Here is a 14,668-nt window from a genome sequence, read left to right as displayed (position 1 = left end):
CCCCCCCCCCCCCCAGAATCTGTTCAGGGCTGCGATGGCTTTCAAATATTTGCTGTAATATCAGCACAACTAAACAGGACTTCAACAGCCCTGTGCTGTGTACAGTACTTTAAATTTTCCCATGAGGGTAGTTGACCTGTCATCGCTGCTAATGCGTGTATTTGTGGGTAAAGTGCAGTCTATTATGTGTGTGATGGTTTATTCCTCACTTCTCGTCCTCGTCACCCTCACTCATGCTGCTGATGGAGGCCGAGGCGCCCTTCGGGGACGAGGGCGGTGAGGTTCGGGGCATGGCCCAGCGGGATGGAGGTGACGGAGAGCGGGATGGGGAAAAGTCCCTTGGTGGGCTGCTGCTGGGTGAGCCGCGTGGAGAAAACGCCTGGATCATTCGTCCACTACGTTCCTGAAACATTTGCTTCTGGAAAAATGAAAAGGTCATATTCAAAAATGTGTCAATTTTACACAAACTACATGTTTTTCTACATACTCTACCCTATATCCTTGCTTACCCATGTCCCATCTGGACCAAAGAGCTCCAGGAAGTTCCCAATGAACTCTCGTGATTTCTCCTCCCACTTCTGAATAAGATCATGGCTCTTCTCTTCCACTCTATACACAAAGTGCTTGGACTTCTCCTCTACCGTCCGCACCTTCTCTTTCATCCTGTCCACCTGATTCTGCAGACGGTACTTCTTTTCCTGTCCAGAGTCAGATCAGCAAGCTTTTCTTTTTTATTAAATGTCAGTGTTAAATGTTATTCAAAACACATTTTACTTTATGTATGACATACTTCAAAGAAAATCAGCATTGTTCTAATGAAGAAAAAATATAAATGTGATTCTATTTACAGATCAAATTATTTTTTATCCCTTTGTTTTTGGTCTCTGTTTTTAATCTATTCTTTTTTTCAAAACTACATTTCAATTTAGGTTTGTACATACAGTTAATTAAATACATCACTTCAATTATGAGCATGTTTTATTTATGAATTAAACTTTGTTTTAATTATTTATTATTTAATTATAATTTTTTTAGTTCAGTGATGTGACCCCAAAAAGTTAATAACTCATGATATTTGCAAAAACAAAAAATACATAAAAATATTTATTATACATTTTATATATAAAAATATCTATAATATTTTCTGAATAATGGTTAAGGAAAATATGTTTTACCAGTTTACCAGGCAAGTTATTTTAGTATCTTTTATTTTCTTATTATTGTTTTTGTTAATATTTTGAATTCAATTTTTTCCCCGTTTCTTTTTTTATATGTCTATATTCTTTTTTACATTTTAATTTTAGTAATTTAACAAACTAAATGAAAAATGAGAAATGTTGTGTAGAAATAAGTTTTTATATTTTATGTTATTTCAATTAATGTTTATTTTACTTCAAGTAATACATTTTTAAAGTTCTAGTTTTAGTTTTAATGACAATAACCCTTTAGGTGAACGACTGATTTTATTTATGAAAAGAAAATGAAAATGAATTCAACAATTAAGTACATTAATGTTAGACCATGCCAGAAATATCAGATCCAATATCTTTCAGAAAATATCTGTTTGTCTGGTAACAGAACAACTAGTCAGCAAAACCAAAGCTTACATTTGAGGATCCTAGATCCTTCATTTACTTACATTAATATAACTGACGTTCAGTTCTTTAGCGGTGTAACCCCTCTGCAAGTTGCGTCTAGCGTACACGTCATAGTCTCTCACTATCCGGGTGATCAGGTCAGACGTTGAGATCCCTTCTGTCCTTTTAGTGGGCACAAACATACCTGAGACACTCATACACGTTAGATCTGGTCTGAAACACACACACATGCTCTTAAGCGAAAGCCGCTTTTCTTTACCTGCCTCCTTAATATGCTTGTACACGTCCTCAGATCCAGCAGAGGAGTATGGGATGTCGTCATGCGCCACAAAGTCGATCTAGAGAATACGAACCACAGGGTTAACCGCAGGGAATTATGGGAACGGTACTATGCTAGGATGTGACCAAATAACTGACCTTGTGTTTTTCTAAAAACTCTTGGGTCAGAGTCCAGGGCGCATCGCGCAAAACCTCATCAACGTAGCGGCAGTGTCTCAATGCCTCGTACCGTTCGTCTTCTGTCATTACGGTGAAGCCCTTGTACTTGTGAGTGAGTTCATCACTGCATACTTAACACACACATACATATTTTTATCAGTTAGAATTTAGCCTTTACAAGTATATTGCAAAGTCTGGATAAGTAAATTAAAAGCGTCTATACCTCCGACTATAAGGTAGGCGTTAGGGAACAGATTCTTAGCCTGCATCAGGGCACGAGCATGACCAGAATGAAAAAGATCGAAGATGCCATCTGCATAGATTCGCACCGGCCGGTCCACTGAGAATGGAAAATTCATGACACTTTTAGAAATCATTTACAGAAACAAAAACACGAAAAAATAGGCCACTTTATACTGTTGAAAAGTTTGGGGTCAGTCTTTTTTTTTTTTTTTTGAAGAAATTAATAATTTTTTTTACAGCAAGGACACTTGATCAAAGGTCATTTAGAATATTACAAAAGATTCTATTTCAACTAAATGCTGTTCTTTCAGTTTTCACAAAAATATTAAGTAACACAACTGTCAAAATTGATAATAAATTATTCTTGAGCAGTAAATCAGCATATTAGAATGATTTCTGAAGGATCATGTGACACTGAAGACTGGAGTAATTATGCTGAAAATTCAGCTTTGCCATCACAGGAATAAATTATGTATTAAAATAGAAAACATTTGTTTATAATTGTAATAATATTTCACAATATTACTATTTTTACTGTATTTATTATTGAATAAATGCAGCCTTGGTAAGCATAAGAGACTTTTTTTCTCAAAAATTTAAAATGCTGTTAGTCAAAATTCTGGCCAAAACATATTAATAAAGTTGGCAGCACCATTATTTTTCACTGTTCCCTTTTTCCCTCATAGTTTTAAGTTTACAAACTTAAAATAGTCTATTTTTATGTCCTTGAAGGACATCAAAAACCATTCAACCTTTCTCCTTTTGTCTCTTCTCCAGAGCTCAGTACTCATTGGCCAGCGAGAGCTTTGTGAGCAGTGACTGTGAGAAACTGGGTCGCAGAATGAACAGGGAATCCCTGAATCTAGTCTTACTGGGTCTGGTCCCAGCAGTGGACTATCCTACAAGCACTGCGTTTTCCTCTGACACTGATATGGGATCCGTTTAAGTAGCGTAACTCATCAATATTTGATGGGATTTGTGAAATGGGTCCAAACGATAAAAATAAACTTGTTCTTTACCAGAAAAGAACTTGCAAATGTTTAACATTTTACACACGTACACTTACACAGCCAGTTTATCATGTATTTTTGTCACTCTTTAGTAAATCAACTTTGGATTGTGCCAATAATTATACAGTACAATTGAACATCATGTACTCAACATGTATTGTATGTATTAATATATTGGGCAAAATATTTTACTTACAAATGTTAATATACAGCATATACCGCTCAAGCATATTGGGTCGGTTTGAAGAATAAACTGAAATACTATTAAAAGTATTAATTTCTTTAAAAAAAATACTTGCTAAGCCCCAACATTTTGAATGGTTGTGTGTATCTGGTTCGGTTTGATCCTGTTTATTTTATTGTGATTATATAAGTAATCAAGATATAATGAATGAAGTTACAAGCTTTAAAAAAAAAAGGTTACATTTAAGTTACTGTTTAAGAGCTTGAGTGCATATTTCTGTCTTGAGTGTCTTGTACTTAACGAAACGAGTATATTGAATTTTTTTAGGTTATAGCCTAACAGGAATGACCTTATTACAAAGGTCATTTTTTAACTTGGTGTTCCATTTTATGAAAACTGAACAGAGAAAGTACAGACTGACCAGGCGTTCCGAGTCGAGCTAGCTCTACCGTCAGCTTCTCATGTGGAGCCCGACACTCACAACTCGTCTCCGGGGTAAATATGGCTGGCTCTATAAGAGTCTGCAGAGAAGATTGAAGAACGCATTGATTTGAGAGAAATGATGAGATGAGAAATAAATAGACATTGCAGCTTCCCAAATAAAATACTATTTAAACAAGCCTAGATCCTGCTGACATGATATCCTATTTACCCTTCTCAAAAATGTTTTCCTTTTTGTACGAATAGAGGTTATTATCTGACGTATTGATTTCAAGACGATCTGTGTAACAGCCTCTTTACAGCGGATATTGATTTGTCCAGTAGAGGGTTCTCTAATGTCACTGACTTAAGACAAATCATTCATCCACAGCAGCACAAAGTGGGAGATAGACACAGACATACATAACACGGATATTTCGATCTATTGAAACCTCTTTGTGGCTTATAACAAACAGAGAACAATAGGCCTACAGAAACTGTGACAACTCATGGTTCTGAATTAGCATTTCAATGTATGGCAGGGTAGCAGGGATATTTTATTTTTGTGCATTTTTCCGTCTATAAGTGCAGAAAGACACTATACTCGCATTCTATATGGATGAGAATGAGGGTTTGTTATCAAAAATTTGATTTAAAGCTTAAGTCAATTTTCTGAATTTTTGAAGTGGGAAATATTCTCTTTTTAAAAACACTGTGAAGTATGTTTTATATTATTATATAATAGCTAGTACGTGTGCATAATATATAATATACACTAAATTCATGAAATAACAAAAATGTAAAAAGGTACAAAAATATCTAACATGCAAAAATATCAAACCATTGAAATGTGATTTTATTGTTCCCAACAGCTAAACTTTAAAACTTTAAAATATTCTTATTTAACAACAAGATTATGTTGAATAAAATATTTTACCACTTCAAGTTATATATCATATTACATTACCATTAATGGGTTTTTGCTTAATAGTGTCCAATTCAAATAATAATTTTATATTATATTTTGCTTAATTTAAAGAGTAAAATAATTCATTAAACAACAAAAATGAAAAAGTTAACACCCAATATCAGACCAATGAAATTGTGCTTTTACTGTGATCAAAATGAAAAATTTGTCATCATTTACTAATGTTGATCCAAACCTGTATGAATAACTTCCTTAACGTAAAAGAAGATTTTGAAGAATGTTAACCAACAGTTGCTGGTAGCCATTGACGTCCATAATATGATCAAATACTATGGAAGTCAATGGCTACCAGCAACTTTTTGATTATCAACATTCTTCAAAATATCTTCGTTTGTGTACAGCAGAAGAAAGAAACTCATACAGTTAGAAACTCATACTCATACTGTTTTAGTAAACATGTGGGCGGAGGCACCAGATGCTGTTTAAATGCATTCTGGGCCAAACACATTACAGAAATGTTAAAAAATTATTTCTGGGTTAATCTTCTAGTGACCTTTGTGACAATAGTGACCATCTGTCTGTTCAGGAAATGCCCAGTGAGAGCATCTTCACAGCAGACCCAGCTGGCACATATGCATTTACATATCCAATGCAATGTAGGTGTGTGATATCCGATTACTCATTGGAGGAAAAATCTCCACGGAGCAATGCACGATTCATTCCCATAGCAACGGAGACAGTGTTTCCAAGGATGCTGGAGACCTTTCCCAGAATTCTGTACAAGGTGAGAAGGAGGAGCAACATCACAGAAGGGCAACCTGCTGTTAAATGCAATCGGGATGGTGTCTGTAACATTAGCTCAGCACCATCCCACAAAAACGCTAGCTCTTGCACTTAAAAACGATATCTGGTAGACGCAGAGGATTAAAAGCAGCATTATGAACAAACGCGCAGATAGTCAGTACAAAACAGCAGTTTCACAAGCTCAACGTCATTCAGACAGCAGCACAAAAAGACAAAATCAGATGAACACAGACTGAAAACAAAGAGAAAGGGTTCCTCAACGGTTCATAGATGCCCTCGACGACAACAAAACACATATCTCACCGTTCGTGGCAGTGGACAGGTATGTTCCAGCTCCTCCATGATTACTGGAGGGTCCAAGCCAAACTGGATGTGACTCCACCTGTACCTGACTCAGCATCAGTCTGGAGACGCTTCTCTGGCCGTTAGCCGAGCCGCGGTCAGGGATGCTCTACTCCAGCCTGGGTCTAGATCCCGCCCACTCGGTCTTCTCTTCCTCTCTGCCTTTCCTCCTCGACTCCCCTCGCTGTGAAGCCGCCTATAGAAAGAGGCGCTCAGCTCCTCCCTGTGCCCACACACACAGAACCTCAGTGACGGCACAACAACAACAAGGAAGAGAGCCTGTTGATGAGGGCAATGGCAAGTCTGGGGAGGACCAATCAACAGACACGCTCTCCTGTCTCATTTAAATACCAGAGTGTGATTGGTTGAGCAGGCTATAGCACCATCACTGTGAACCCGCTGCTGAGCATCTCTGATTGTTCTTCATCTTCCTTCATCATTGTGGTGCATCGCAAAGGCTTGCTGAAAGAGACAACAATACAGTTTTTAAGTCTGGATAGTAACAGAATAATTTTTCTTATCTGATCTCAATTCAATGAACATTTAAATATGACAATAAGGTATAAAACTAAGGCAGGTTCTATAAGAGCTTTTTAGTATTTTTTTAACCTTACTATGGTTTGTGTTGAGACTCACTATGCCCCTGCAAACAGTTGATGGTGACGTTACTTTTTATCATCAAGGATGCTTAGCAGGATTTTAAATTGTACCCTATATAAAACAAGCAAAACAGGGACCTTAGCTGATAACACACACATATATATGCAAGAGAAAAAAAAACAAGAAAAATATAGGTAGAATACATTACATACAATATCCAACTGATACTTAATAATATTTAAAATAATCTAAATACATGTATGATAATATTATTGATATTCATAAGTAAGTTTAGTGAAATATTGAAAACATTTACTATTTACTAATTTGAAGAGTTTAGGTAAGATCATAGTTTTATATGCTGGTTCACAGTGTAATTAAAAATGTAATTTATGTATGGCTTTGTATGTTTAGGGAGCAGTGCTGACATTTAGAAGTGGTTCATAGTTTTATATGCACATTTAATTTAATTCAATTTAATTGTAAATATATTTACAATATATTAAAAACAATATCCTATTAATATATTATTTTATAATATTTAAAATAACCTAATTACATGTAAGATAATTTTATTAACATTCACTCATTAAAAAATCTGATAAAGCTTACTACAGTTCTGAACAGTTTATATTATATTCAGTTTTTTTCCCCCACTGGGATTTATTTTCGGTTTCTAAAACATTTTAAGAACAGTTCAGTTGTTATCCACTTGGTGGCGCCATTGTTTCAATTTTAGTTAATGCATTTGAACATGGCACCAAGTGGATATTTAACAAGTTAAAAAGATGCTACAGTATAAAAAAGGGTTGTAAATTAAATCTAATAAAAGCATGTTAGGAGCATTTGCAACATTTGTTAATATTTTCCCATACAACTTCCATCCATTGACTGTCTGCTGTCAGCCCCTTGGCTAATAAAGTTAACAAATCATTTTGATTTAAATTAACTTAATATTAAATGATAATGTTTTATAACAAACAGAGATGTGAGAATGGCAGCACCTTCATTCAGAATCAGTACACACAGACACAAAACTTTTCTTTGACTGCCATTTCCCTGAACCATGTCTCCATTGTTGCTTTCATTCAGTCTACTCATACAGCACAGGTAATTATGTCAGTCACAGGACAGAACAGAAGTGCTTTGAAGAGTAACCCCCAGCCTCAGAAAGGAACGGTGTGGTCCAGGAGAGCTGGCGAGAGATTTGATATCCTCTTATGTGTTTCCTGTGAGCTCCTCTCCTCATCAGCATGAAGACTGAGTCTCATTTTCCTCAGACTCGGGTATGTACTTTTGACTGCTATATCCCCGGAGATTCAGAGGGCAACAGTACTGAGAATAGCATTTCCATCGGTGTTGTGGCCATAGTTAATAGATTCTCCTCTGACGGCTTGTGAAGCAGCTGTGCTCAAGCTCAAAAAGGTTATCGGCCTGTGTCATAATCAAATAGAGAATAAACAGGAAGATCATTTACAAAGAGAAGAGACTCTCCCCTCCAAGGCGTTGAGAGGGTCTGGAAAGAAAAAAAAACATCTAATTTTTGAGCCAATTGCAATGCGACATAAGTGTGCTGATTCAAGGTTAAGGATATTCTTTTATCTCTCTTGAATACTGAGATTCTCCTGAGTATTGTTTGACGTAATCTGCTTAAGTAACATTCATTTCATTCTGGTCGCAAACATTTAAAAACAAAACTAATTAATTTTTCATTTAGACATGCTAAATAATATGCTGCAAGGAAAATGCATGCTCATACACGTCCTAATCAATCTAAATGTTAATTAGCACTGTAGCATCCTTTCTAAATGAGAACGTTAATTCAAGACACATCTTAGGAATATTACAGGCCAACTATAAGTTTTAAAAGAATATTTTAGTTAAAAGTGAATCCTTTTTTATTCTCAAGCATAAACATATACATGTATTAAGTTATTTTTTATTAATCCTTTAATTACGGTGCTCTTTCCGCAGATTACATCGTTCCGCCAATAGGTGGCGAAAAGTGAATCATTGAACCAGTCACGAAACCGATTCGTTCAAAGCATTGATTCATTCAGGAATGAAACTGGGACGCTCAACGGTCCAGTGTTGCCAAGTCCGCGGTTTTCCCGCGGAATTGGGCTACTTTAACACTATTGCCTCGGGTTGTTTTTCCATGTCTACAGGTTGATGCGACCCCAATAACGCGATATTTAGCCACTAAAATGTGAATTTTACCAGGGGAACCCCGCCACAAAATGTGTATTTTACCCCCAGAGCTTATTTTTTTTAACGGGGTCCCTCTCGAAACGCTCGCTTTGGGCGGGTTTTGTTGTGAAAACCTGGCAACCCTGCAACGGTCATTCTGCTGTGGCTTTGTTTGCAAATATTTTCGTTGGCACAGCAAAAAGAGGCGAAGCAACTCGCAGTGTTGCCAATTTAGCTACTTTGTCGCTAAACACAAAGTAAACCCTAGATTTAGCGACTTCCCCGCCCCTTTAGAGACTTTTTTCAAAAGTTTAGGGACAAATATAGCAACTTCTTGGACAAACCTCATCTAAGTTCTCATCTTGCCCACTGATCTACGTTCATCTTTATATTGAAAGCAGTTGGCAACACTGAGCAACTGTCGATATTGTATCTAAAATATAAGTATCCCAATTTCAACAATAAACGGTTATATAAAATAACACTCACCTCTGGTGGTCACATAATGGAAATGAGTGAGTTGCGCCGACTCCCAGAGTCAACCGTGGTGTTCATGACCAGCAAAAAATATTTTTCAAGTTCATTTGTATTTGCATCATTTTTACATCGGGGTCCAGGTCACAGTGTTTTATTTGTGGATCTAATTCTATTTATTCGTCAATATGTTTAATTTTTGTTCATCTCTTTACATTTATTTGTGGATCATAATCTATTTATTTGGAATAAAGCAACAATTCTACCCCCATATTCCTCCTCGGCTTTTCACCGTCGTCTCTCCTCAGTCCTCACCGGCTGTATGCAAAATCATGCACGTGTCCCTCGTTGTTCGATTCACGAACAAATGACTCTTATGAACAGAGGTGTCACTATACCCGTTTTATTGAGGCACGAGCCCCGGTAAAAAATATTTTTGATAAATATTTGTCTAATATTGGAGATTACCGATACACTGATGAATGTCTACAAACGCTCCTGCTTATGAGTCGGTTCTCTTAATGAATCGTTCAAAAGACTCACCAATGATTTTAGCGGTTTGAATCAGATTAGTTGTTCACTTAAGGCCTATGTATCAACATATGACTCATTTACTGAACTGTCTGCAAGTTATTATTAATATTTATTCTCTGTTGCCATTATCTATGGTTAACTAGTTTGTTGGTATGTGGGGAACACTTTACAATAAGGTTCCATTAGTTAACTACATTAGCATGAACTTGCAATGAAAAATAATTCTAAAATGTTTAATAATCTTATAGTTAATGATAATGAACAGTTATATAAGTTAATATTATTTATTTATTAGACCTGAGCTAACATTAACTAACAATGAACTCTTGTATTTTAATTAACTTACATTAGGCCTACAAATGATAAAAAAATATTGTTCGCTGTTAGTTCATATTAATGCATTAATTAACATCAGCTACCCCACAGGGACTGTATTGTAAAGTGTTACCAAAATATGTATACATTAATGCATTTAAAGGACGTCAATGGAGCAGTCATACAATGCTTACTCTTCTATTCTGTGCCAACTTTTATTTTTTTCCCCCCTTAAACTGATGTACAAGTTGATATAGTTTTTTGTGGTAATCAAAAACATGCCACATATGCTGTTTCTAAAGCTTAACTTGTAATTGTATTCCTTTAATTTCTTCTTTTTTAACAATGCGGTTATATGGGAGGCCATTGCAGGAAAAATCAGGAGAAAGCTGATGTCAGAGCATTATGATGTGAATTCATGCTGACATGCTTGTCAACAATAGAGTACCTTGATTCCCATTGTTTTGTCAGACCTATGTATAGCAATTCAGGCAATATATATTTAGAGAGCGATAAAGCTTAAGCCATGGAATCCAAGGGCTGTGTCAGTTTGCAGAGCTCTGCGGGGAAGTGCGCAAAGGACAATTGATATTGTTACAGATCACAGCTAGCTGCAATAAATTCATTAACATGCCCAATATAGAGCCTTTGAAATAAAACTCATGTCACAGCACGAGCAATTTCCTGACTATAAGGGCCTAATCATACATGCTCCGCGTGAATATGTAGCTTAATTATGACTGACATCTGGCTTGTGTGGTTAAGCATTATCATGTGATAAAACAACAACCAAAGCATCACATGCCATTTGTTTGATGAGAACCCCAAAGCTGAACAGCATCTATCTAATTGTTTACTATAGATAGCTTACAGGTATGTGAAGAATCTTGTTACAGCACCCAAAGCTGTGATTCTGCATTTAACAATGTCAACAGATCACCAAATGGCACTGTTTTATTTTGGGTATCACTAATTACACTCGGTATTGAATGCTTCCTGTGAAAGTGAAGCTTCTGACAGCTATGGAAATGAGAACTGAAATGACGTTCTTTTGTACGCCTGCAGGTAGAGTGACGGCAAGAATTTTAATGAGAGGTGAACGCAATATTAACAGTTGCAAACAGTTTTTGTTTAGGTCCTCTTGTGAAGTCCCATGTCCTGTTGTTTGAGGAGTTTTCATCACCACCAGTTATTTGGTGACGCATGCAGGGTTATTGAATGCTTGTTTTGTAATCAGAGTGTGCATGTGCATGTATATTGTTTAGTGAATTTATGTTATTGCAGTCTAGGAGTTCCCAAGGTCTGATGCCAAATCTCTTTTATTTTAATTTCCCCAAGGCTTCCCGAGCATTATTTTATTGGATGTATCATGGCCTTAAAGGAAAAGTTCACAAAAATAAGTTTGCTGAACATTTTCTCATTCACATGCCATCTAAGATATGAGTTTGTTTCTTCAGTCGAACAGATTTGAAGAAAATTAGCATTACATCACTTACACATCAATGGATCACCTGCAGTGAATGGGTGCCGTCAGAATGAGAGTCTAAACAGCTGATAAAAACATCCCAATAATCCATAACACAACTCCATTAACATCACTTAAGTGAAAAGCTGCATGTTTGTAATAAACAAATCACTTCAAACAATTACTTACATATTTACAATCCATAAATTGCTTTCTCCAGTGAAATAGTCATCTTATCTGAATCAGGAGAGAAGTATGCTCAGATGGACTCGTATTTTAACCAGAAAAAGAGGTTTAAAGTTAAAATGCCATAAACATGCAGCTCAAGACATTAACTGATGGACTGGAATCGTGAGGGTTATTTGTAGATTTATTGTGATGTTTTTATTAGCTGTTTGTACTCTCATTTTGACGGCACCCATTCACTGCATCTACATCTGTGATGACCTGAGAGTAAATTTGAGCAGTTTGTTTGGGGGGGGTTGAACTATTCCTTTAAGTGATATATTTCCACAGCAGAGCATGATCGGGTTTTGAGAATGCACGTACACCTAAAGGTCACGCTGTCATTGTGTTGGTGGTGGGAGTGATCAGGCTCTCCCTGTAACACTTTCTGACTGGTTGCACCTTCGGTGATCCATGAATCATGAAACTGTAGGGACCGACGTCTCCTAAATGGAAGGTAAAGTGTTGTTGTGTTGGCTTTCCACTTCTCAGGGAGATTGCTGTTGACCTGTCACAAACAGAGGTCACGATGAGCAGAGAGGGGAAAGCAAACAAAAGGGCAATGATTTCATGCCCGTCTGACTTAATCCAAGTGACCATATAACGAAAGATTCTCAGTTGGATGTGTTCTTGTATTTTTAGTCCAGTGTTATGTAAATGAAACAGACCCATTTGGCCTGGGACATCCAATTAAATGGAATCGCATGGAGGGAAAAACTGTCAGGAAGTTCACAGATCGTGATTTCCCACTGAATCATATCTGGTAGTTGTTCCGCTTACTAAAGGGGAAACATTGTAGAACCCAGTTCAAGGTGTCACAGAAATAATAATTTGAATAGTCACATTGCATACAATGGGTCATCAAACATGAGCCAAATGGATTTTTCTGTAAAATTGCTCGTAAATGCATTGTAATGCGATGCTTTATGTAAGATCTGTTATACAAACAATTTACAAAGAAATTTGTTCTGCTCATATTTGTTGAATAAAGCACATTTATTTTGTAAAAATTGTACTTTGGATTGAATCAGGATTTCAGGAAGTGTGCCATTTGTGTCCTATGACTTACTAATGTGTTACAGGATACTGAACGTAATCACAATAATTTGATAGATTTAACTAAATTTGCTTTCATTAAAACTAAAACGTCATGCTTTAACTGTCTCCAGTATTTCTAAACATTTTTTTTCTGAGATGACTAGAAATACAACCAAGATGTGCTGAGGGATTTCAACGTTTAAAAATAATGGTTGATCTTTCTGACATCATATTTAAGTGAGTGACATCATTTTTGACCGCATGATTAAAGTCGGTATTAAAAAAAAAAACAGCTTATCTAAACAGATTTGATTTTGTCCATCAGGAGTTAATTGAATATAGAAAGTGTAATAACATGTTTCAGAAGTTTCAGCAGGAACCTTTTCAGGAAGAAAACCCTGAAAGGTTCTGGCACAAATTTCCTTAGTTTCCTGAGAAACACCCAAAACATAAAATCTTAACTTAACTTAATAACATAACTTAATACCAAATTCATTGTCTATTGGAGAATTATTTAAATCCGCTTCATTTTTTTCTTATAACTAAAACATTTTTTTTTTACATTTCAAATGATATAATTACAAAGCCTTATTTATAAAATGTAAAATGGTTTTATATAAACCATATATATGGAAAAGCATATGATATTAAATGGTTTTCCAGAGAAAACAGCTCAGGAAAAATCACAATAACATCTGAATCCTTTCTAAGAAAGACTGCAGTAACCATCTCAATGCATAGCCCCAGTCTTCTCTAACATGATAGGTGATGTCACGTGTTGTGTATTACAGCACCTGCTTCTCACATGATCAGATATGAAATGGAAGAGTCTCTGGCCACATTTGCCATGGCTAACATCCTGCACAATCTGGCTGGTATCCTAGAAAATCCCAGCATGCAAGCATGCGTCCTTGAAATCACATTCCAAGGTTTTCTAACATTTTTTCATCCATCTAGGACGTGCTGCTACAGCAGGAAGTCATGCGCTTCCATGCTGTGGCAAGCTGCATTAATCACAGAGGTCATCCCTAACCCCTCCGCCATTCACGGCCTCATTAAAAAACAGTGACATCATTCACCAAGCTCAATATTTTAGCCACAAGACAAATTTTCACTTTTTCCCCCACTTTTCTCTGTTCTCAAACACTGTGACTAATCTCCACAGTGTCAATAAAGCTGAGAAATCAGACTATTATTACCCAAGCTTGTCAAAAAGCTTGGGGCTAAACTCTTTTTATATTCTCATAATCTCAGCCAGAGTGCAAGACAAAATGGAAATATCACACATGCAAATATTCAGTGTTTGCCTCTGGGAAGAGAGCCCACAGAAATTCCCTTTGAAGTGTCTAGCATGCTAAACCAAAGATCCAGGCAGGAGGTCATGAGCTCTCATTATTAATTGCTGTTTAATTGGAGTATAGTCAGGTTGTAATTTGGCCAATGAGATTTAATTAAACAGTGATGTATTTATGACATCTTCTGTACCAGCAGGGGCTAAACAGACCATGCTAACCAAACCCTGAACTACAAAGTGTATAGTTATATATTGGTTTCAAAGTATGTACAGAATTTGTGCCATATAAATAGCACTCTGTATTTTAAGAATATTTATAATATTAATAATAATAATAAACTTTATTTTATATAGCGTCTTTAAAAGCAGCTTCTCAAGGCGTGTTAATAATAACAGTTAAAATAATAAAATGAGTGAAGATGCAGAAAAATACTAATATTAAAAGTACATAAAACAAAACTAACATTATCAAGTGAAAGCTAACCTAAAAATGAGAAACTTTTTTTGGGGAAAAAGTCAAATATTGTGTTATTTAATCCCAAACTAAGGTTTCAAAATTGTATACT

At 36.0% G+C, this 14,668-nt stretch overlaps 1 protein-coding gene across 3 annotated transcripts; it reads right to left on the bottom strand.

Annotated features, from left to right (window-relative positions):
* Positions 1-11: 11 nt before the first annotated feature.
* On the bottom strand, positions 12-6,123 carry LOC107586799 (choline-phosphate cytidylyltransferase B-like). 3 transcript variants are annotated; one of them, XM_016274330.1, is made up of 9 exons: positions 5,929-5,973; positions 5,375-5,596; positions 3,895-3,994; positions 2,260-2,376; positions 2,016-2,167; positions 1,858-1,936; positions 1,640-1,782; positions 510-698; positions 12-418 (listed from the first exon to the last, which is right to left on the bottom strand). In XM_016274330.1, the coding sequence occupies exons 2-9, from the start codon at positions 5,393-5,395 to the stop codon at positions 206-208; spliced, it is 1,014 nt and encodes a 337-aa protein (XP_016129816.1). In that variant the 5' UTR covers positions 5,396-5,596; positions 5,929-5,973; the 3' UTR covers positions 12-205. The 3 variants fall into 3 exon arrangements, with proteins under 3 accessions (XP_016129816.1, XP_016129815.1, XP_016129817.1); XM_016274329.1 differs by lacking the exon at positions 5,375-5,596 and having other exon boundaries at positions 5,929-6,123; XM_016274331.1 differs by lacking the exon at positions 5,375-5,596 and having other exon boundaries at positions 1,640-1,755; positions 5,929-6,123.
* Positions 6,124-14,668: the final 8,545 nt, after the last annotated feature.

This window comes from Sinocyclocheilus grahami, unplaced genomic scaffold (genome assembly GCF_001515645.1).
Source record: "Sinocyclocheilus grahami isolate Dianchi unplaced genomic scaffold, SAMN03320097.WGS_v1.1 scaffold85.1, whole genome shotgun sequence".
In the NCBI taxonomy this organism is placed as follows: Eukaryota; Metazoa; Chordata; class Actinopteri; order Cypriniformes; family Cyprinidae; genus Sinocyclocheilus; species Sinocyclocheilus grahami.
The sequence above is the reverse complement of the archived record's forward strand: the minus strand, read 5'-3'. Positions and strand labels throughout refer to the sequence as shown.